We start from the raw sequence: 25,671 nt of genomic DNA, 5'->3' as shown, positions 1-25,671 counted from the left end.
ACTTCACAGAAATAGCGGTAAATAAAAAATTAATAGCAGAAAGATGAAGGATTATCACATGAGCTCGAGACAAAATCCAACCAAAGCCTAATTAACCCGAGATTTTACGCTTTTAACTAAAGAAATGAGCCCAGAAACGACAAACACATCATTTCCAATTAGTATTCCATTTAAGCTATCCATAACATGAAATTCAATGAATTTAAACAAAAAGAACAACATCGTGATCATTCATCAATGCTAATGATAGTTTTAAAGAACTATCTACAACTTAAGATGTCATGCACTTGTTAAGAACTAAGCATAAACTTCATTTGTCATTAAATTATACTAATTCTTCTGAAGTATGAGGAGATATTATTTGATTATCCTTGCTTCCATATAAGGCACATACTTGGATTATCAAAAAATATTAACAGGTTATCTACTATCATCATAACTAACAATCGAAATGCCATGGATAATTACGCATGCTTCAAGGAATAATTACAACATTTATACATACACACACAATTTTCAAGTCACTGAAAAATGAAGTTATTTTAGGAAAAGAGACAGATTTTAATTACTCGATATTCACCATATCAAACAGATCGTAAGTAGGTATGATTACATTACCCCACTGGAATTCAATTGCCCCAGTTTTTAAGATAATTCTATGATTATGTTGATGATTGATAGTAGAATTAATTATAAAGAAATGCTATAGTATCTATTGAAACATGGAATTGCTTCAAAATTCTAATATACAGAGAACTGCATCTGTGCGTAGAATAATTTACCACAGAGGATATAATTTGGAGAGATCAATGTGTATACCATTGAAAACATTAATAACATTTTTTTTAAAGAAAAAGGACCTAAATTGTAAATGAAGGATAATTTGTGTGTCAAAACTCAATCACTCATGAGATTTGGAACATATAAACTTGAAAAACAACTTGAATAATTTTATTATTCATCAAGGTAATGTACATTTGTGACGCATTGGAAATCCATTGCCACAAGTTGAAAATAGCTTTGAAAAATATACCTTACTAAAAATAATTTTTCACTAAGCCAGTGAAATTACAATGAGAACTAAGTCATACACTGTACAATTCTCTGCACAACTATTCAAATAGGTTACGGCAAGTAACTATTTCGATAAAACAGGGCATCTAAGAGAAACCAAAAGTTGCCAAAGCAACAAAGGTCATCGAGAGAAGCTGACTTACGAACATTCAAATTCAACCAGTAGCCTCTGACATTGGGAACCATGTGATGGCTTACTTGTCTACATGTTAAGTAATGACCCCAGTCATACAGCAGAGAATATGTGTTAATGACAATTTTTCTCCATGTTAGGCAATGTTAAACACACTTTGAAAGCGTTACTGGGAATGAGAAAGAGATAAGATACAGGATTTCCTTCTTGGAAGAAAATAAATACATTCATGAGAAACAGATCAGCCAGTCAATTGAGAGCTTAAGTGTGCAACATCCCAGAATCTCCAGACAAGAATTCACTTCATTCGAAAAAATTTTTTTATGTGCATCAGTATAAAAATTTTTTTACCTACATATTACAACTGTACAAGGTAACAAATTGTTTACAACCTACAAACCCAAAAGAATTATTCGAGGGTCTTCAACAGCCGCCTTGATTTTACGTAAAAACAACACTGCCTCACGGCCATCAATCAACCTATGATCATATGTAAGGGCAACATACATCATTGGACGTATCACCACCTATAATCAGAAGGAAAAAGAGATAATATACTATAGAGCAACATAAACCCAATCAATGATGTTTTAATTTTAACCACAGATATATGAACACACAACTGTAAAACAAAATGAATTAAGGGAATACTAAAATGCATTACTGTGTAATAAAAAGAAAATTAAAATGAATTTGTGATGCATAATATATTATAGCAGAATTCCTGGCCAAAGAATTGATAACATATACACAGACAGAGATTAAATGATTATTTAAACCTGTTTTACTTTAATAAAAAAAATTATGAATAGAAATTAACTTTGCTTGAAATACACTATTTTGGTTAAGTACAGTCCCAGACACAAAAATGAACCACTTGGGTCTACACTGATAGCACCACTCTCGAAACCTCTGCCAGCGGCCGTGATTTAATAACACTAAACCTCCCAACCCGTCCATGCCTTTAGGCCCGTTTTGCATGGATGCGGACAGTCTGCGCTATGCGCACGGATAAGTTTCCGTTGATTTTAATGGAAGCTTACACATGAGTGAACGCCCACACACGGAGGAGCCATCCGCGTGGCCCCTCCCCCCCCCCCTGCAGATCATCCGCGCGCATACAGAGACAGGTTTGTGCTTACACATGAACGCGGATCGCTGATGCGCACCAAGCTGATTTACTAGTAGAATTAGAGCAAGCTTGGAGATAACAGTGCGAGCACGTCCTTTTGCCATGGATAGTGAAATTGACACTAAGAAAATAACTGAAAAAATTATATTCATCAGCGCGTAGTTCAGTAAATATGGTCACTAAAGCGGCTTTTAATGTTCTTCGTGCCACAATAGGGTGCACCCAAAGTCTCCTTAGACCTGGTATGCAGCAATTGCTTGAATTGCACTTGGCAGTATGAAATTCTTCTGCCTTGGCATGCTACACACAGCGGACATTGTGCCGGATGTGGACAGATTTTGTCCCTGCCTATGTGAACAACAGCAACCAATCTCTGCGCCCTGCTCGCGTAGCTCGGACCTCACGCGTCTATTTGAAACAGGCCTAAGGGCTCATTCACAGCAATCCCACACCAAAGAAAGTATTTGCACGGAAATGGCTAGCAATGAAGAATGATAAGTAGAGCACCATAAACACTCTACCAATCTAATGTATGAAGTCCACCAGGATAGCCACAACTATATGTCATTTCAGAGACATACAAAACCATTGCAACTGAAAAACATAAGGAAGACAAAAAAGAATATTGATTTCCCTTGTGGCTAGGCCTGGCCCCACTTCAGCCACCATTTTCCCAAAAAGGGTCCAAAAGTTAATTGATCAGGTTTCCCAAAAGTTGATTGATCAAGCCAAAGTGCCCTACTCTGAAAGTGGAGAGATTGATGTGTCATCACTAAGCTGAGGACATTAAGGCACTAAAATTTCAAAATAGGCTCTAAAAATTTCAAAATAGGCACTTAAAATAGGTGCTTAAAATATATTTTCACGCTCAACATCAGGGTTTAACATTTCTGCTTTCCACGATCAAATTAGCTTTTTTTTCATTCAGTTGCTGCACTACCTATACCTACATAAAAAAGCACAACCAAAAGCCACTATAAATTTCTGTTCATCCATATAATAATACAAAAACTGTCCAAGCAATATCTGAAGCCATTGGGAACTTCAAAACATATTCTATTGTAGTGTACATGTACTCAATTAAAAATATGTTATAATTGACCACCATATAACCCCCACCAATAGAGGATGATGATGTTGTCTCTCAGTTGTAATTGTCAGAGGAGGATATAGGGATATAATAGTGTACCCTAAGTGGGTGAAAAAGACATTCAGACTAATGTATTGGAAGAACACACCATTCCTGTCAGTTATATCGCTCATATTTCAATAATTTTATCTGCAGATTATAATGCAGTAGTATTTAGCCATGCTCTACATTATATCTATACTGGCTGTGAAGGCAAAGCAACTTCAGGCTTTCTAAACTCACCAATACTGATAATTCATTTAAAAGCAAGTTTTTGGCAATTGTAACCATCATATGTATGCAACATGTAAATTACGATAGTTGTCTTTCTCCTCCATACATAACTAGCATGCCACCCGGCATTGCTCAGGAAGGTTAGTACCCAGAGAAGTGGGAAACTAGGTACTTGAAATTAATGGTCACACAGCAGGAATTTTTAGTACGCTACAGAGCAAACATTGGAAAAAATTATTTCTGTATGAGGTGAACGGGAACGATTATACCCCACTCCACAACATTGATCCCTATGCATGTTTGTACGTGTGTAGACCAAAAACATCTTGTGAACTCATACCCCAGCGAAATGGTTTGCACTGCAAAGAGTGATTTAAGTGTAGTATCCTTTGAGTTATATTTTCCCTTTGTGCGAGTGAAGAGGTGTGCCTACCCGGCCAAATGTCCAACCATAAAAGTTATATGATGTGATGTAAAAAATGGTAATGAGAATACGACACTACGGACATGCCAGAAGCAGCCAAAAGTAGCACTACAGGGTTTGGGAGCATGAGATGCACCTATGTATAAACTTTGGTCGAAATCCTTGCAACCACATAGAAACGTATAGCGGACAGACTAAAAGACATCCTCTTTTATGCATATAGATAATTCTTTGGGTGACATTTCTTAATGAATGTTTAATCAACGTTGATAGATTAACAAATAAACTGAAATAACAGTCTAGCTCTGCACTAAAGGAAATTTTGGTGACATTGGAAAAAATTTACTTTTTTAGGCCCTTAAATATGTTATATCAGTTATAATAATAAAAAACTTTTTAAATTTCACATGTGATTTTACAAAGACCAGTTTCGTCATTGTGTGACATCGTCAGGTACATCAGGTACAACACCTGACGATGTAGCACAGCAACTAAACTGGTCGTTAGTAAAATCATATGCAAAATTTACAAAGTTTTCTATTTAAAATGGATCAATTTCACCAAGTCACGCCTCAAACCATCAATTTCATGTTGTATCAACTGAAAAAAGGTATTAAAAGTTAAAATTGGCATTTTTCGGCAGTATCAAACTGCCTTAATTTCACCATACATAATCATAAATGAGCTTATAACTTTATTAAATTGATTTACTTAGTAAACGAAAAAATAGGCATTTTAGCCAATGTCCTCAGCTTAGTTATCACCTCTTCAGAGGAATGCTCTTTGGAATAAGTTCCGTCTTTTGTTGCACAAAGATGGTTCTTTCTTTTTTTGTCTGGAACTGTACATGAAATTTGTTTTCAGTATTCACAGTTCAAGGACACTCTGCATTATGGCTCTTGATATATAATCAAAAAAACCTCAAAATATTCCTAAAATAGCACTTCTCTACTAATAATTAAAAGCAAATGAAGAGGTAAGTACATAATCAAATTTCCACATAAAAATGATTATTTCAGAAATAGTACTATGCATAGCATATACGTACATCTCAAAAACCCAAAAATCTTAATTTAAATAATCATGTGATCAACGAATTGCCTACCTGGCCTTTGATGGCTACTGGTCTCTCAACAATAGCATGCATACCAAGAATAGCAGACTGAGGAGGGTTGATAATTGGTGTTCCCATGAGTGAGCCAAACACACCACCATTGCTAATGGTAAAAGTTCCACCATCCATATCTTCAACAGCCAAAGCACCTTTTCTAGCCTTATCTGCAAGTTCAGCCATTCCTTGCTCAATTTCGGCATAGTTCATAGATTCTACATTACGAAGCACTGGCACCACCAAGCCCTTGATTTAAATCAAAACAAAATACATAGTTAAAAATTGCAATAAAAATAAAGGCAGTAATTGACAGTATAAATGGATGTAGTATACCTTAGGGGTAGCGACAGCGACTGATATGTCAACATAATCTCTGTAAACAATATCAGTACCGTCAATAACTGCATTAACAACTGGCTGATCTTGCAAGGCATAAGCTGATGCCTTAACAAAGGCAGACATAAAGCCAAACTTCATGTTGAATTTCTTCTGAAATGCTTCGAGATGACTTTTCCTGAACTCCATGATATTACTGTAAAACAAATAAAAAATGGGTTCAATATAAAAACCACAGAAAGTATTTTATAAAAAATTCACAATAAAATATTTAAGATTTTTCAGTTTAAAATGAGTAATTTTTATAAAAATAAGCTTTAGGTGTTTTGGTCATCCCAACAGTGCTATTACAAACAGAAGCAAAAAATTAATCAAGGAAATAACCAGGGAGTAACCAGCAGTGTAACTAGGTATATTATTAAGCTACTTAAAAATTAAAAATTCCACCCATGAAACATCATTTGCCTTAACTGGAATCCCAGGATCTAAAATCCCTTGAACATTATTTATGACTGTAAAATTGCAGACTGAAGCCTTCCCCCAAATTACCCACACCACCTCATTGGGAGGGGGAGGAGGCAGAGCCGAGTAACCAAGGCAACGTAGCTAAGGGGGGTAGGCAACAGCAAAAAAAAATAGTTTTCTGATTTTATGAATTTAATACTTAGTACACAACTTTCTAGCGTACATTTATTTTTACGAACTTTTAAAGTTTAAGCTAATGCAAAAAAACACTCTGAATCTATTGTAGTTGTATGAACACCACTGAATGTGCTGAGAAAGTATTTAGCATAGGCCACTGACCTACAGTTCTTAGCTAGCTTGGATGAGACGAAGGGGAGGGCGACCCCTCTGAAGGAGGGCAACACAACAGCAGTTTGCCCATATAAGTACTTTGCCTAGAGCTGGCCCTGGAAGGAGTGGTAAAAATGTCTATGCAGCAGCATTGTGCCTTCCCCAGCAGGAACCGCAAAGAAATTGAATTAGAGACGAAGTGTGGGTGTCAAAATGCCAAACAGATTTTTAAAAGGCAGCCGCAGTCGCCTTACCAATAGCAATAAAGAGCAGCAGAATCCCCTTAGGGGAGTACAGATACACAAAACAGAAGCAATGGACAAGAAATAGGAAGAAGAACCACCTGACTGCCCCACCACAACACTGCACACGATCCAGCAGAGAAAAGAATCATGTCCCCTCATCCCAGGCCACCCTTATGCACTGCTGTCTCTTAAACCAACCGCCACCATACATCCCCAATTGAGTGTAATGACCTCATCCTCTCTCCCTAGCAATGATACGGTGAAGAGAGCTGTTTCGTTTTAGTGATGTTCCACATTGAATCGGTGTTGAGCCCTATTTTGGGCGTTTAAGTGGTGGAAGTGAATCTATTAAAGAGTGGTGCGATTTTTGACACATTTCAAGGAGTTGTTACCCCTGATCACACATGGTCAATTTTTCTCAATTATGCAAACTCAGTAGCATATTCATGCCACCCACTATGTTAGTTGATGTTTTGGAAAGGAATCATGATCAATTACTATTGCCACTTCAAATTTTGACACCCATTGATCGAGAGAATTTATATTTGTACCAGAAGAAGATGGTAAAAACAGCTGCTGAGGTAGCAGATGAAGATAAGGGAAATAACAAAATTCTGTTAGGATAGTGTATTTGAAAGCTGCAAATTACATGCATTTCCTGTGTGCCATCACCAGTTTAAATTATATATGGAGTAAGGAGTGGCAAATTTTTTATTACTTCAACCTGAACGCGGTGTTTTTTGCCGAAGTACCAGAAAATGTGTTGGAAAAGTGCAACAAGGGTAAATTATTTTATGTTCAAAGGAGTTAGTTTTGTACAGTCGAATGAGTGAGAGTTGTGACTACAATACATTTATGTACCTGAACACAAGTCACTGCCCAAAGTATGCATATGAATTAGTAAATTAAAGAATTGCTCTGAAAGTGGCTAAATTTCATGGTATGCTGAAACAGCCCACCATCCTGTTATTTCATGAAAAACATTAAAAGAAGGTAACACTGTCTAGTTGCATCCCTCTCAGTTTTGGGAACATTGATAGAATCCCAATAATACCCAATCCGACAACATCACTGCAAGTGAATAAGTGCTGAAAAATTTAGCAAAGAAAACAGAAGAAATGAACCATAGGCATTATGTTTTTCCTAATTGCCTGCAACTTTAGCGTGAATGCACTTACACAGCCTTTTGAATTAGATAAAGAACTACAAGAGAATCTGGTAAGTGCGATGAATTAAAAAGCTCCCAGCTACAACTCAAATATATCGTACTGATAAATTTAAATCGACTCTCCAATAGTATTCATAGTGAGTAAATCATTAAGTTAGGTCCAAATGAATTCATTTCATACCAATGGTAATTGATGTTGTAATAAACGACTTGAGGAGGTTTTATTTTTCACTGTTTACAACCTTTCATAGCATCTGGCATAGACAGCAAATACAATTCTAATGGTCAAGAACTCTGAAGTATAGCTTGGGAAAAGAAGTTACCTAGCTAGAAATAATATATTTCATTTAAAGATGACAATAAAACCAAGACATATCTATACCATAAGCTCCTGAAGAAGTATACAAGGAGCCATTGCATTACTAACTTCATCCTTAGTCTAGTCATTATTAAATATTGCATAATTAGAAGTTATGTAGCCAATTTACCTAAGTAGACATATTTAAAAGGGTGCTCTATCACAATATAATGGTATTTAAGGGTATATGGCCATAACTTAGCCATTTTTTCATGAACTGAGGAAAACCCAAACAGTAGCTTCTAAGTATTTATACCATCATCTCGCGTACCAGTAAATTTCCTAAATGGCTTCCTGTTTGCTGCCCTTAAAATTTTCCATTTATTCAGCGCTAACTTGAAGCCTATGATAGGCTCCTTTAAATAATGATGAACTGCGACTCAACACTCTTAATTTACACACATTTTTTCCGCCATTATCCATCAGGACAACCCTATTATTGAATTCTCATCAATGAAAAGACAAAAATAAATGGTATTTTAAACCTAGAAAAGGTACAGTAACACCTCATAAAAGAGAATATATTAAAACATGAATTGATAAAAAGTATTACAAATTTAAGAGAAATTTACTTGGTCGTAATCATTTGATCTAAACAAACACATGCCCCAACCTATTAGATTAGTGAAGAGGACAGAAAAATACATACCCCATATCAATTTCATTGAAGGTCGTAAGCATCGCATTGATATTCTGCGCTTCCTTTAGACGCTGAGCAATTCGTAGCCTCATCCTATTCATCTTCACCCGCTGCTCTGTGCGCGTGCCAGTGATTTCCTTGGTCGGGTCGGAAGGAGGGACTTTCACAGTTGCAGCTTCAATGGCTTGCGCGTGCCTAATGGCTGCCACGGGGATGGCAGACATTGGAGCCTGGGGTGGAGGTGGTGGCGGCGGAGGGGGTGCACTAAGGTCAACGGGGGCGGGCGTCGGAGGAGGTGGTGGCGGAGCTGGAGCAGCGGCAGCTGAAGGAGGTGGGGGAGGTGGAGGAGGCGGGGCAGCTTCCGCTGCGGGGGCAGGCTTGGCTGCTGGGGCAGCTGGCTTAGCACCTGAAGCACCTAAAAAATTGGATAACATTATTTCATGTATTTATTTATTGTCAACGGATCCACCATTTTACCACACACAATCCACCGGATTTACAAAAAAACATACAGTAAGTCCTCGACATACGAACAAGATGCGTTTCGAGACCTTGTTTGTAAGTTGAAGAACCTAAGCAAGGCAACAAAAAGCGTAGTTATCCTGCAGAATGCAACACCGCATTATAATTTTGCATCAACTCACAATGGTGACGAACTGATCTTGCTGTCCCCAGAAAGGAAAAATATGCAAAACACTGAACAGTTTCAGACTTAGGCCCATATTCTTAGTCGACCCTGTAAGGCCAACCGACCCTGCATACGTCATCAGCCCCTAAATAAACCAATCTCACCCTACATACGCCACATCAAGCCCTACATGGCTGTTTTTGGAACTAAACGGGCCCTACTTGATGTAAGGTACCCAAACCAGCCCTACCACCTACAAAATCATGGCAGCCAAATTTCGTCTGCTGATCACTTTGATTAAAGAATCTACATTACAATGAATATTAAGAGAGATGACCTCACAAGAACCAATTTAAAATCTACAGTAACACAGCAGAAAGGTAATAAAACTACCAAATTATACCCATCAAGTGAAATAAATAATCAAATTGGCTGAAGTATAATAAGTACAATATAGTGGTATGCATCATCTTGTTTCTGTGGATATATATTAATCCTTTTCACCTTTAGCACTTGGTATGCTTTTGAGAAACCAATATCGTTTACGCATACAACAATAGAAAATATATTTTCATGCTGCTATTTGCCACATAATAAACTTAACTACAGAAAGTAAAAGCAAATGACGAACCTTGATGATGCAATGGAAGTTCTCACATCAATGATCATATTTGCTCCGTACGTATCACTATCTTGTACACACCACTTTTTGGAGTTATTTAAAGACAATATGATTCTACTTTTGGCTCGATATATGAGTATTATATGTACCGATAATTAATGTTCCGACACGACCTGGCGGGCGAAACCGATTGTTTATTTACCTTGAGCTGTTGCCCTAACAATACGCTCGAAAATTATCGGATGTCTTTTCTTAGTTTCATAGCTAGGTCTCATTACGCAACCAGAGTGGAAAACTGGCACTGTGCCATCATCTACGTCATTTCTGAGAACTTGAGGATGGAATTACCTCCCACTTGTCACTGGTCACCACTTAAGTAGGGTTGACTGAGAAACGCATGTAGGGTCCTCTTGTTATGTAGGGATGGACATGTAGGGTTGACTAAGAATACGGGCTTTAACAACAAGACAGAAAATTAGTAGTATATACTTCACATACAATTAATGAAATTGCCAAATAATTTTACTGAATGACAAAGCATTCATATAGTAAAAAGTAAATAGTGAAAGTATGGAAGTATTTATACAACTAATGAAATTATTGAACTTTCATAACTTTTAAATGATCTATTTTCCATCATCATTCCAAGTCAAAGCTGAAAAATAAATATGGGACAAAATGTCAGAAAAAATGTTTAGATTCACATTTTCAAGCAGATAAACGTGAATCACTAGTAAATTTCACAACTATAGGTACAAGTTACAATAAATGAACAGTATAAACGCTCATCAAAGACTTACCTGTGATCTTAATCTTAAATAGCTTGGCTCCAGCTTTCACAGTAGCACCATCTTCTACAAATCTTTCTTCAATAATTCCCACGCCAGGAGATGGAACAGGCACTGACGTCTATGAGAAGAAATAATTAAATCACTAAGTCTCAAGAAAAATATTTAAAACAGGAAATACAAGGCTCTCATTTACCACATATGCATCATGATTCATAATACTGCATTGAAGAAGAATAAATCCACTCCAAAATCTTGAATATGTGAAGATAACACACAACACTCAATATGGTTTATTACGCACATGAAGTAAAAAAGAGCCCTAAACAATTCCAGCAAAAGAAGTTGTCATGAGTTAATAAATAAAATTTATTAATTAAAATATTTAAATCCAGAATTTTAGTGTTTCTCCGCATTTTGAACTCTTAAGTTGATAACTTTACAAGAACCACCAGCAGAGGGTAATAATTATAAGCAGATATAACAATTAAATAAATACCAATGTTAAGAAACAAAAAGAAATACCTTATCAGTTTCTATTTCTGCTACAATTTCATCTTCTTGCACTGAATCACCGACAGCTAAAAAAATAAGATACTAAATTAATGAAAATTATGTCAAAAGATCCTTGAAGAATGAAATTTTCTTGTGAAAACTGTCAAGAGGACTAAGCTATGAAGTCAGCTGTCACAAAATAAATAATCTTAACAAAAAGAAGTATACATCCCTACAAACTGTGTAACACATTGATTAAAAGAACCAGACCATTACCATGAAATCGTTGTATTAACTTGTCACTCCATTAGGCAAAAAAACTATTTATGCATTCAAATGAATATGATTTTAAAATTGAATTACAGACTTCATTAAGTTAATAGTGGTTACAATCATGGTTTTTAAGCAATTGAATTCATGTAGTTGCTGCAGCAGCTATTTCATAAAACAATTGCACTGACCTCCCAGGATTTCAGGAATTCAATCAATATTGACAAGAGATTGGCACAGATTTGTGTTATTTTTTCTGTGGAATTATAGTTATAAACAAAGAAAGAATAAATGATTTACGGAGGCCAAAAGATTGTACTGATAGGAGTTAAGAATATTTATAATATGCCATTAAAAACATTTGCAGCTGAATTTCAAAACTGAATAGTCATCACCAAATATTTGAGAGACAAATCAGTGTAATCAGACATCAGTGTAACAAACAAAGTTATGATGACTTCATAGGCAGGTTAATTTTAATATGAAAATTCAGAAACATCCTCTTTCTTACCTAGAAAATTTTTGACACGTACATAATATTAAAAACATAATTCCACAAGGCAGTAAGATTGTAAGTAGTAACACATAAATATGCATGCATATTTAAATGCAAATTATAAATAAGCATATAGATAATATAAGAACATATTCTCCATGCCACAATTTTAATTATAATTTTTTTTTGAATTGTCAAAATATGGGAACTAATTACCTAATTATTGAATGAACAATGTAAGGCTAATTCAAACATCATGTAACTCAAGTTTTTTTAATTCAGAACAGGATTTAATGAACTGATACAAAATACACTCACCACCAACAGAAATATTCATAATATGTATTGGCTACCAGCAATTTGCCAATCCAATGGCTGATAGTGGCAGCAACACTGCTAATGGAGAGGTGATTGGATATATCGCCCGAATCTTTACATATAAAATTTAGAGATGGCCTATATAATTGAAGTCTTTGAGCTATTGAATTTGTAGATGGTGGATAGCAGTCTTTGTCTGATAGCAAGACATTGTTAAATTCTGACCCAGACCCTAACACTAACATTTAAACCATATTCAATTAAGAAGCAACATGCAAAGCAAAACAATTATCACAATCAATACTAAAAGCAACCTAACCAACTATTCTGAAGGATAAAAGAGAAAAAAAAACTATTACATATATACTAGCTCCCTGCAACTTTTGGATGTTTCCAAAATTGTAATTGGTGTTCAACGCAAAGCAATCGGCCACATCGAGATGATTCAGAGTAATGCGGCATATGAGCTGAAGCCCATTCCAAAATCTGCATTCGAGTACTGCTTTAAGATTTGGAATTACTGCTGAGAGCAGGTGGTTCAATCATATGGGGACTACTTTGAAAGATGCCACCGCCTGAATGACGAAGAATAGCACCAACAAAGAGATATGAATGCAGGTCGGATACTTTTCGGACACACCTTGCATACAGGAAACATGACTGAATTTTGTCACCCAGTGTGTGTTTTGAGTGCTTGTTATTCCTATACATTTTATTTCAATGATTAGCAATTTTAATTTGAGAAAGATCTATTCCTAACTGAATGCAAACCTCAGCAAACTATGTAACCAATGATGTTATGTCTGGTGCTTTCCTGGCGAAAAATAGCATCGAGGATTTCTCTGGTCTTGTAACGGGTAAGGTCATCCGTACCTCCTTCCAACGTTTTGACAAGCAACTCACCCATTGTCTTCAGCAATGCAGGAATCCAAGGATTAAGTGAATTGATTGGATTCCTGAATTGCGGAAGACAATGGGTGAGTTGCTTGTCGAAACGTTGGAAGGAGATAAGGAGGGTCTTACCTGATCAGACCTGATAATTCAAACTGCTATGAAACCAATGAGTCAATTGAAAAATTTTTAAACTGTTCAAAATAATTTATGAATGTACAGTACACTCCCGATTATCCGGGCTAATGATGGGGAGAGACGGCACGGATAATTGAAAAACACGGATAACACGAACTTTCACTTAAATGTCTTGCAATGCTCATAATTTACCTAAAAGAAACAATATATTATTATTTACGTAGTTATTCTGTTATTTTACACTGTTTCCCGGACTCAATGAGAGCTTTCTTCGCAAGTTCGCAATATTTTTAGTGGCAATAACATGGTTGTACTTGTATTATTAATGCTCCTTGTAAGGCCTGGTTTCAAAAACCACACATCCCTAGCTGTGTGATCATGGATACAGGAAAGTGGTTTGCATGAATGCTTCAAATCCACTGCTCAACGTCGGAAACTACATTGTCAGGCACCACACCACATAATCGTGTCTCGCACAAGTTGTCCGAGTTGCAACTGCTGCAGGACGTGTATCCGTGATCACGGAGCATGGTCGCGCACTGCGAGGCTTGGAAAACTGGAACATGGTGCTCCCATGACTGCAGCTAGTGCGCCATCGCTTCTGTTTTACGAAGGGGGTTCCAACGGAAATAATAAGCCCCGTGTGTCCTCGCATTAATGCAGTAATTCCGATGATTTTGCATCCAATTTTTTTTTTTTATAAAGATCGCGGAAAAAATTGAGCAAGAGTGAAAACCTTGCACAGATAATCTGCAACCCAGATAAGCCGCAGCCGGATAATCGCAGAGTCTGCTGCATTTTGAGCATAAAGGTTAGAGATCAGTAGTGCATTCATATTGGTAGTGTTTATATTTTGATTGCTGGATATCAATTTATATCTGAGCGGTGAGGGAGATCAAAACAAGGCAATAGAAAAGAGAAAGTTTCTACAAGCCATGCACAATTGCAACAACACACAGCAATGCCATTATATCCTCACAGCAAATTTGAAACGAAGTATAATACATAGGACCTAAATACTACAAAAAATGAGTACCCAAAAACTACAACACAAAGGATAACATCATTAAACAGTTAATACAAAGGATATCAACACAGAAAACAAAAAATCCAAACACAAAGGTATGAAGATCACTAAAAGAAGTAAAGATAAAATAGATAGTAAGTTTCTCCAGCAATCCTTCAGCCCCACTCTTTTTATGGAAAATTATGGATCAACCATACAGAGAATTTTCATTTATATAAAGGAAATAATACTAGCATTCCTCAAAATATACCGAGAAAAGATACATAGTCCTTAAATGAGATTAAATGCACAGACTTGAACACGGATTGGAGCTTAAATATGCAATCAGAATCTCCAGAAAGCCATTCAACAACAGTCCCTCACTGTTTATCTGTTAAAACATATTTTCATTTATTTTAGCATTGACCCTAATCTGATTGAGTAATCTCTACAAAAAGTCGTTGCTCATACAGTGCAAATCAGAGTTTCATATGACAGTGGGCAAAAATTAGCCAAGGAAATTACTCAGATCATTCTGATGGTCCACCTCTTTCAGATAGAAAAGCATTCAATGGTTGTTGCAGCCAATGAAAAGCAAGCTTACAGAGCAGATGGCACACATCTTTCTTTCTTCAATGAACATCCCTTCCTGGAAGCAATATTTTACTTATTAAAATTTAAAACTACTTGTTAAATCATTAATATACAATATAAGGTATAATATTACTCAAATACTCAATGCATGTATTTCATGGCAGCCAATATAAAACTCGTTTACAATTTCTACAACAAAATTCAGCGAGGCCACAGGCTTTTATGATTCATTTGCATGGAAATAGATTTTAAATTAGGTCTCTAGCTAACAGCATAGGAAACTTTTTCATTAAACGACCTCAATTTACTGTTTTTCAAACGCAGTCCTATAGCAATCCCTCAGGAGAGATGCAAGCTGTAATGCTGGCATACTGCCAAAGATAATTTTGCTCTCCGTATCAGGCAATGCCTAAACATGTTTAAGTTTCAGCAGCCATAAATGATATTCATTAATATAATTTATTATTCAACCCAGTTTTATTTATAAAATTTAAAAATAATCAAGATTCAGCATTTGAATATTTTGTAACCCAGCTAATCAAACAATATTCTATGCATGAATGCTCCCTTAACTTCTTTTTTGCTGAGCTACCAAAATAATACAATTTATGTAAAATATGTAATACCATTAAATAATAATAATCATTAGGTTTAAGATATCAAGTAAACCATTTGATACGAACTGAAATGCTAGATTAAATCACCAAAAAAAAATTAGGGAAAACAGACAGGCTTGAAATTTTTCATTTTATACAATTTGACTCAAAAAGATTAAAACTGGAATACAAGGAGTAAATTTACCAAGACTGCTGGCTTTATATCAATTGCAAAATCAACACTACTTAAATATCGACTGAAAAATCACATTCAATTTCAGAGATAATACCAAGCCTCTTACTTCATACAAGAGCAAGAAATGCTTGCCTTTAGACTAAGGAATTGAAAGGTGCATCAACCTAAACAATTTTACAGCGTACAATGCGTATTCGTTAGTACGTTTTCAGTTGTTGTTCGTTATTCATAATGAATTGATGCATCATAACGTTTGATTGGGTAAAGTTATATTCTAAACATTAGCTTTTTAACCATGTTTAAACCAAAGGCATTACGACCTAATAGGCACATATTTCCCAGAATTGGCGTTCCTAGGAATTTAAATACCCCGGTACACAACGTGTTAAATTTACAGTCATTGTTTATCTCCATCACATACTATATTTTATTCACTGTTTTGTGAAAATTTGGAGATTGAGTGAGTCATAATATTGGATTCAAGTCCAAAAAAATCATTAGTATCATACTGAGCTCTTTCTTAAGAACATCTTAAACCTTTTCGTAAACAATACATTAAGTCTCATAGGATATTTCACATTTATTCCAAGAGTATCTATCTAATTAGAACAAAAGAAAATATCAAAACATAACTTGCTACATGCTGAAGACGGGTATTTAAGGGAGAAAACTAACACATAGTAGCATCCATAATTACTGATTAAAACTACATATTGAATTACTGATTACTTTTTCAAAGAGGAATTTTTAATGTTATTAGTAACTAATTCCCAAATCTAGTTGTAACGGAGACAATTTATTTCTTCATGTCCTACTCCATTTCCATTTAGACCCAAACATGCCGAGCAAATTTGAAAATCACATGAAATAAAAAATGGAAAAGAAAACTAGGAAGTTCCATCTGAGTCCAAATTAATGTATTGAGTGTTGATTGACATTGATCTTCAAATTATGGAATTCAATTATTCCTCCACTCTACTTCTGCAAAATGACAAAAAAAACAAGACAGATGAAAACTACTGTCGCTTTTCCTGCCCAAGAAAGAAATTCAATGTACGCCATCATCTAAGCAATTCCTGGTGTGAAAATTTTGCTTCAGTTCAACATATGACATGGCACCCAAATGATTTTACTAAGAAAACTTAAAACACTACATTTACACAAGCAATTTACATGCATCTACAAAACTACAATCCAATACATAAAAACTATTAAAAATGCAATCATGGTAATTTGAATATGCGTCTATCAACAAAAAGGTGAGTAAAAGCAGACGATTAGTGGGGCCCAAAGAGGGGAAGCGGACCCACATACACCAGATTGCAACTACGTACTGCACATATTAATATCAGAAAGCATACCAAAACTTTATTTCACTCACCCTTCTCCCACCTCACATCTCCTTCACTGATAGAGTCTGCGAATGTCGGAACAGTTACTATTCTCACATCATCCCCTGGAAATAGAATACATAGTTTTAGCTCTAGCACTCTTTTTCACACCAATTACCATAACCTTTACAGTATCGAAAACCATAGCTAATTTGATACATAAAAGATGCTAGAGCACAAAATAAATCATGAAATGAACAACATTATATGTATGTATGAACTTTAAAATTCACAGGTCAATTTTTTTCGAAAAGCATATTTATGAAGGAAATACGAATTAATATTTACATGTGATGTTTACAATGTAAATAAATGGCAGAAAATATTGAGCTTGAACAAGCTTTCAGTTCCTTGCTTAGGTAATGTACAACTATCAACAAATTCAGTGCATACCACATCATTTGATGTAAGTAGTATTTTACTAGGAAGCTAGGTAAAGTAGTTTTCGTTCTCTACGTTTGGCAGATCCCATCACTCCCTGCGATGGGTCTTGACCATGCGTTCTGTCTATTTGATAGTCTAAATTAGTCTAATTGCATTCTATTTCTGACCAAATTTGAGCTCTAAAAAGAGTTTGAACAAAGAATTTCAGAATCCATTTCACACATTGAATAAGTTATGTACGACTTGAATGAATATCCCAACACCATGAGTAATGACAGATCATCACAATAGCACTATGCGTTAACATGATGGTAGAACACAACTTAATAAGTAAAATTAGCAATCACCCGAAGTAAACCAAAACAAAGATATTCACAGCAAAAATTACACTTGTATAATCATACTCAGATCCTAAATTTTAAATTCATTGTTAATGCCTTAAATTTAGTTTTAAAAAATCTCCCCCCATCACCTGTGGTGGAACAACAATAAGATTATTAAAGTCATTTCACTTCAAGGCAAATCAACCATTACATAGAAAATTCGACTAAATTACATAAACATGTCTGAAATTTGTGAAGAATTTTTACAGTAGATTACCCAGTAAGAAGTTATCCCCTTAAATGAGACTTTTCTGAATTATGACTGACTGAACTTCGCAATAAATCCTAGGCACCAAAATACACAGATGTGATAGATTATCATATTTAACTTGAATCCCTTCTTTTTATAATCCCTTATAAACTTCTTAAGGCCGTTCTATATGGGGCACCTCATTGCGCAATCTGACGTACAAACAAAGGCGCAATCAAAATTTTGTCGTGTAAAGCGGTGAATTGCAAGAACACATGCAAGACAGCAAAATAGCCCCTGCTCTAATTCCGAGCTTGCATTCTCACAATTTCAAACATTTCTTCCGATAGATGTCACAGTGGTAACCATGAATATTTTTAGAATATTCTCGTAAACTGAGCAATAATGCCCCTAATTTATACTTAAAAATAAGTATCAGATGTGAAAATGACAAGTCGGGTGAGAATCAATGTCTGAGTACTTATATGAAATAATTGGTTTGCTAACTTTGAGTGATTGGTTGATCATGAAGTCTTGAATAATTTCTCATGATAATCCAGTGGTAGACAAGTAAATGCAAGGAAATATCATTAGAATATCGTCTTTTGCGCTTTATGCATACATGTCACATTAAGTATTGACCAATAGGAAAGTTTGCGGTGCATAAACTTTCTTATTCTGCCATACCGGTTTGTTTAATGAGTGGATGATTAATTGATTCATTTCGAGTGTATGTTCCATGAACATACCTACATATTAATTTAAGTTCATGGTAAGTTCCATTACATTTCCGAGAGATATGAGATTCACCATGTACATATATGTTACATAATTCTAGAGCATTCCATAAATTTGAAAGACCTGAAAAACTTGTAATTTTCGATTATGATTTCAGTCTTATTCCCATTAGTGCACATTGCAGAAAAGAATAAATTCTAGGCAGTGGCAAAACCAATCCTAACTATGTGTGGCATCTTCGTCTCCCTTTTCACTGTTTTACCTTATTAATGAAGAAATTTCGTGAATGAATGCTTGATTGTAAGTACCTTGTAAAGAAATAACGCATTCGTTCGCACAATAATTATTGCACGCAAGATTGAGAAATGAATGCAGTGCTAACCTGTAAGATGACGTTTCCCATGTAAAACAGCCGTTGCAATATAATATCTAAACACCATGAAACTAAATAGACACCATGTCACGCATTTGCATCGCACTTGCAAACCTTCGTACTTGCAAAAGTTCGTAATCCCTATGATTGCAATATTGCATTCTACTAAACCATTCACAATTGATCATAAACACTAAATAATGCCAATCCAATACATAAGGTCATCACTGAAAATAAAAAATCAGAAATTGGCAAATATGAATTTGATGGAATCCTGTCACATCGGGTGTTTAGGGGAAAGTTGCTCTTGTCAGGGATAGACTCCCAACATACTCCTCTCAGGCATGGCCCCAACAAATTCATTTAAGGACAAAAACCCTATTCATTACCAGAACATTAACAGCCTATGTGCAGAATATACCATTAACAGCTAGGCATGAAATGAATAATGAATTATCTGAGCATAGTCCAGCCCAGTACAAAAAAATGAACCACCTTCATGAGGCAAAAGGAGGAACGTGGCAAAAAGAATGCCTCGGAGAAGGTGACAACTCTGCATCCACTCCACTTATGCCTCAATGCATTCTGCAATAAATAACTCTTTGTGGGACAAAGAGCAGCTGATGAGAGACCAACTCCAAGTATGAGGGCAATTTAATATGCTTACAGGTCTACTTTACATGTTTCAGATTCAGTAGCCATAGTTCTGATGGTTCTCATGATACCAAAAACCGCGTACAGCGCCTTAGAACTTGAATCATTAAACCAGAGTAACCACCATTCAATGAGGATAATGATAAAATCTATGATTAGCTGCAATGTTATGTACAGTACACTCCTGATTATCCGGGATAATGATGGGGAAAGACGGCACGAATAATAGGGAAACACGGATAATCCAAACTTTCACTTAAATGTCTCGTAATATTTATAATATACGTAAAACAAACAATATATTATTATTAAAGCAGTTAATCTGTTATTTTAGATTGGTTTCCGGATTCATTGAGAGCTTTCTTTGCCAGTTCACGATCTTTTTAGCGGCGATAACATGGTTGTACTCGTATTATTAATGCTCCATGTAAGGCCTGATTTCGAAAATCACACATCCGTGGCTGTGTGATCACGGATACAGAAAAGTGGTTTGCGCGAATGCTTCAAAACCACTGCTCGATGTCGGAAACTACACTGCCAGGCACCACGCCACGTAGTCGCGTCTCGCACAATTTGCTCGGGTTGCAACTGCTGCGGGACGTGTATCGGTGATTATGGATCGCGGTCGCGCACTGCGAGGCTTGGAAAACAGGAACACGGTACTCCCGTGAATGCAGCTAGCATGTCATCGCTTCCGTTTTAGGAAGGGGATTCTTACGGAAATGATAAGCCCGGTGTTCCTGGCATTGATGCAGTAATTCCGATGATTTTGCGTCCGATTTTATTAAAAAAAATAAAGATCGCGGAAAAAATTGAGCGAGAGTAAAAATCATGCACGGATAATCCGCAAACCGGATAAACCGCAGCCGGATAATCGGGAGTCTGCTGTACTTGAAAAAGTAAAAAAAGTATAATGGAGGCAATTAAAAAATTTCTCTGGTCCAAAATTCACTAACTCATTCTTAACTTTGTGGTGTGCCATTACGAGTATTCTGGGATACTTCACTATATCTTATGCCACTACTTTTTTTTACATAGCCCAACCCAGGTTTTGAAGAGTTATTATCTTCAGGCATAAATTATGTGGAATAAGTAATAGTGAAATATCCAAGAATACTTCTCTGGTCCAACCCAACCTAGGAGACTATTGTCCTGGAAGGCTGAAGTGAAAGCAATATAAGTGTTGGGTAGGCGTTGAATAAACCAGTTAAATTAATAAGAGGAAATGAAAGGCAGAAAAATTATTCTTACCAGACAGTACACAAACGTTGCTCGTTACAGCAAAAATTGAAAACTTCCTCTTACTTGATCAACCAAGCAAAGATACCTTCGGATGAAAGTTTTGCTCCATACATATGAAAATCTGATTCTCAGAATATTTTGACTTTACAAAGATTGTTTTCATCTATAATCTTCCTACCTTGTACGGATCATAAATATATCAATGTGAGATCTTTAGTGAAGTTATGCTCCAATGCATAGATTATGCTACACTGCCATCCAAAATAACTGAATAACTTCATTGGTGGATTCAAAATTACAAGTGTGGATAATGCAAAATTGGTAGTTCGAGTCCTTTGAGATGGCTTCCACATTAAAAAAGTGCTTGTGTTTCCGAAAAGTCACCCAAGCTTTCTTCTCAAAGCCCTTTTCCTTAAGAAACATTTTGAGCCTATACCCTCTAAAATTATCTATTGCTCCAGATAGCCTTTCCCATTTGAATACCTATATTGCTTGGAATGAGGCTTGCATCAATAGATCCTCAGATGACACAGGGTGAGGGTGTGGTATTGTAAAATCGAGGCCATTAGCAGAGCTTTCGAAGGTGGTGCCTCCAGTCTAAGCCAAGGTGGTTCATTGTTTTTGCTGGAGACTGTATCATAATCTTCCAGCAACAAGAAATACAATTTAATAATAACATAATAGACTGAATCAAGCAGTAATGAAAAACATTAAATTCATAAACTGAGCATTTTAAAAACTCACTTAAAATATTGGAGAACCTGAACTGCCGGGTAAACATCATCCATGGCTGATGCGGTCCTCGCACGTTGCACCTAATCAAAGAGCAAAGTCATTGTCAGGCTGCTAAACATCTTTAAAGAAGCACTGAAGCAAAGAAGACTGTCAACATTAGGTGATAATAAGGATTGCCGAAGACTGCTTCAAATATGAATATTAAAATGTATTTAATTAATAAAGGTAATCCTCAGGACATGGATAGTAACATTCTCATCTGTTGGATAGTTACTTAGTGAAAACTGCCTAATGCAAGCACTTTATTCTCCAGAAAAATGTGATAATCCAGGGAAAGGAATAGGGTTTTACATTCATTACAAACCCTGTGTTCAACGGCACCTGCTTAGTTAGTGAACATAATATTTCCCGGACTGTGAAGTGTGTCAATCTAGGACATGCTATGAAAAGCGACTTAAGATGGCAAATTTTATCTTTAAAAAGATAAAAATTGCTATCTATACCTAAAATACACCACTTTCATAAATAGTCAACCACAGATCCATAAAACTAACTCAGCACGCACAAAATTTTATGTAATACATCAAAGCAGGGGAAAAAGTGAGAAATAGTTTATAAAACTCCCAGGATGATTCTCATGACAGCAGCTGGCTTATGAACATCAATCCACTGAACATAAATGGACCAATTGGGCAAAATGACACATTTTGTTTGAAATCTGACTATATATACAAGACTGAATGTATACAGTGCCTCAAATAAGAAAGGGTTCCAGTGAGACAGATCCAGGAAATATTTTAATGAAGTAAAACAAATCTAATTCTTGAAACTTGTGACGTAATGATGAGGGTGAACTTCTCACTCATACAGAAGAAAAATATTCATGCAGAGAATCACAGATGCAATTAAATGGTTCAGCAGAGTTTAATCTGAATAAACACAACATATATTCAATACGATACGCAGAGCAATCATCCGTGTTGAGCAGATCATTAAGTCGGAGAATAAGCAAAAGAAGATGAAAATGACTGATTTCCTACATACATATTTATTATTATCAGAGTTCAAAATTTACTACTTAACAATGTGGTTTGAATGATTTCTGCCAAAACCAACACTGTTTACATTATTTTGTTCATGAGACTTTGAACCAAATATACCATAACATTGACATGTTACCAGTGGTGCCGACTCCATGGGGACTGATGGGGCCCAAGCCCCCTCAAAAATTCATTATGGGTGTGAGGAAAAAATGTGTCAGGCTTGTCGATTTTCCTCGGAGTGTCCAGATATCGAGATTCGAGTTATCAGGGTTCTAACGGTGATCATATGACTCTTCTAATATGCTTCAAATACTTAAAACTCACTACTTATAAAATTTCCCGGGTCAAGATTGGATCCCCCCAATACTTTTTGTAAGTCGGCATCCCTGCATATTACATTGGAATGATGAGATCAGCTCTCAATAGGTATAGGAAAGTCTTGACCCTCACTTAAGCTAAGCTGAAGAAGCTCACTCAAAAAATGACCTCTAGTTAACATTATTACTAATTAAATTTCTTGGGAATGGCCATAAGGCTATGTGGATTTCAGAAAAAATTATCTTGACCATTTAAACTGCTTCAGAAAAAAATTTAAGAGGTAGAATTTGTTGAGAAGGATACAAGAAATAGAAACATGATAGAAGTTTGGGATATTTTGATTGAAAAAGTATAACAGCAAGGTTAGTATAATTAGGGGGTGTGCTACCATTGGTAAAATTTGTACGAAGCTTTTTTAAAATCTGAGTCACCAGGTGTCAAAATCTCAATACATATTGTGGTTGGATAGGAGTGGAATGACCAGACCTAGAATGGGAATGCTGAATTTACTAAATTAACTGAGGGAAATATCGCAATATACGATAGTAAACCAATTTTTAAACTTTAGTTTCCAGGAAGGAATAAGAATATTACCTTTAAACATTTATATGCAACTGGAAATGTGCATTTAAGTTTTTGAGAAGTTAACCTTAAAAAGCTAATACCACTAATATCAGTAAACACCGCATATATAATCAAACAAGGAATCGTGAAGGCTTTCAATAGGTATATATTAGGAGATGCCAGTACAGAAAATATTAAAATCAGGGCAAAAATCTATTCCAGCACTGAAAGTTCTTTCTTAAAAGCCACTGACTGGTACTTTAAGGTACAAAAACATTCTCAATACGGCCACAATAATAAAATCATTAGAAGTGCTAGATAAAGCAATACCAACTACTCAGTGAATTATGAGAGCAGCTTACCTTCTAGACTGCGTAGTGCATGCTTGTAGTAACCACCTTCCAGCTTTCTGTCCTGAATGGTAAACGTAAAAAAGATTAGGACTAGGATTAGGTAACAAAATATTGGAGGCTTCTACAGAGATGAGGGGACAACTTCCACATAATGAATTTTCTGAACATTAATGCACTTAAGATTTAGATCAAAATACAGTTTACATCTGTAGCTAACAGCTGTATACTTCATAGTTTTGACAATAACATTCCAAGGGAGTTAAACAGATTTGCCTAAGGTTATCTCCAGAAGATTCACAACCTATTAACTACTGAACAGCGAAAAGAAGGAAGATCAAAATGAAGGGTTGACAGAACGATAGCAAATTAATAAAGACCAAAAGGAACCGTAACATTGCAACAACCGATTGAAACTCGAGGAGCACGGCCTATTAATGAATATCTACCATTATGAATCAACAAGAAATTATTTATATACCGAGTAAATGCCATTACCCGGGCAATGGGAACACAAAGGTTTACCCGCAAGCGGGTAAATGCTACCGTTCACGTTCATTGCTCTAGGCACAATTAACACCTATGGAGAAAATACCCTATTAGAAATGTAGCAAAATACTAACTAAAAACTTCAACTGACACTTCTTCGGCAGACTTAAGACATACTGGTGCAACGCATGGTCAAGAAAATAGTCCGCTCCCACTATTATTTCCCAACTTCGAGAGCTATCAGCGATATGATAATGCGATCCAACGACCTAGCTAAATGAAAAAAGAAATTCTTACCCGTGATCAGGGAAATGCCAAATACCATTTCTACAAGGATCGCAACCCGAGTAGTGAATAAATAGGGTAATAAATGTATCTTATGCATTTTAAAACATGGTATAATGAATAAGTTAATTACCTTGGCTGTGATATTTGCTGACAGCCACCTGCAATACATAATACCAGAGTTAGGAACTTTATTAACACCGACAATAACTTATATAGGCACCATATAAAAGATCAAAACCTCTCCAAATTCCATCATTACCTATAACTTAGTAACTTCATATCATACGTACATTAAAAATAAGGATTTTGTAAAATAAAACCAATAGTTCAGCATTGAATATGATTTAGAAACAAGATAATCAAAGAGAAATAGGCTAAATTTAGGAGTAACATGTAAGAGAGGTAATTTTACTTTCTGCAAGCTACGCGCCCCACAAAAATTAGGAGAAATTTTTCGTAAGGAATATATCTACATCCGAACCTTAGGCTGAAGACTTTCCGTTAGGTTTGACGTAAGCCTTATAGCACTACGCGGAATATTCCGCGAGGAGGATGATATTAACCCGGACATTTTCACTGGTTTCGTTCTAACTGCACGGTAAACCACCGTCCTCCACCATCGAATTTTATCGAAGGGAAATAGTTGGCGATTTGGTACTTGGATCAGTCGATCTTCTACTTCGATCGGTCGACTCAATGTCTGTTCGATCGT

At 35.9% G+C, this 25,671-nt stretch overlaps 1 protein-coding gene across 1 annotated transcript; it reads right to left on the bottom strand.

Moving 5' to 3' along the window:
• Window positions 1-935: 935 nt before the first annotated feature.
• Window positions 936-25,606, bottom strand: LOC124168241 (dihydrolipoyllysine-residue succinyltransferase component of 2-oxoglutarate dehydrogenase complex, mitochondrial). Its single transcript, XM_046546379.1, has 11 exons — window positions 25,441-25,606; window positions 25,090-25,117; window positions 24,195-24,246; window positions 21,917-21,987; window positions 17,199-17,273; window positions 11,343-11,398; window positions 10,830-10,938; window positions 8,789-9,194; window positions 5,571-5,769; window positions 5,232-5,483; window positions 936-1,734 (listed from the first exon to the last, which is right to left on the bottom strand). Exons 1-11 carry the CDS (start codon window positions 25,528-25,530, stop codon window positions 1,600-1,602), a joined length of 1,473 nt encoding a protein of 490 aa, XP_046402335.1. The 5' UTR covers window positions 25,531-25,606; the 3' UTR covers window positions 936-1,599.
• Window positions 25,607-25,671: the final 65 nt, after the last annotated feature.

This window comes from Ischnura elegans, chromosome 11, assembly GCF_921293095.1.
Source record: "Ischnura elegans chromosome 11, ioIscEleg1.1, whole genome shotgun sequence".
Classification (NCBI taxonomy): Eukaryota; Metazoa; Arthropoda; class Insecta; order Odonata; family Coenagrionidae; genus Ischnura; species Ischnura elegans.
The sequence above is the reverse complement of the archived record's forward strand: the minus strand, read 5'-3'. Positions and strand labels throughout refer to the sequence as shown.

Excerpts from the sequence above, each read along its gene's own strand:
- LOC124168241 (XM_046546379.1), bottom strand. The coding sequence starts at position 25,530 with ATGTCCGGGTTAATATCATCCTCCTCGCGGAATATTCCGCGTAGTGCT. Across the intron at positions 24,247-25,089 it reads CAGCAAATATCACAGCCAAG|GACAGAAAGCTGGAAGGTGG; the intron begins GTAATTAACTTA and ends TTTACCATTCAG. Across the intron at positions 17,274-21,916 it reads CAGGTTCTCCAATATTTTAA|GGGATGATGTGAGAATAGTA; the intron begins GTGAGTTTTTAA and ends TTCTATTTCCAG.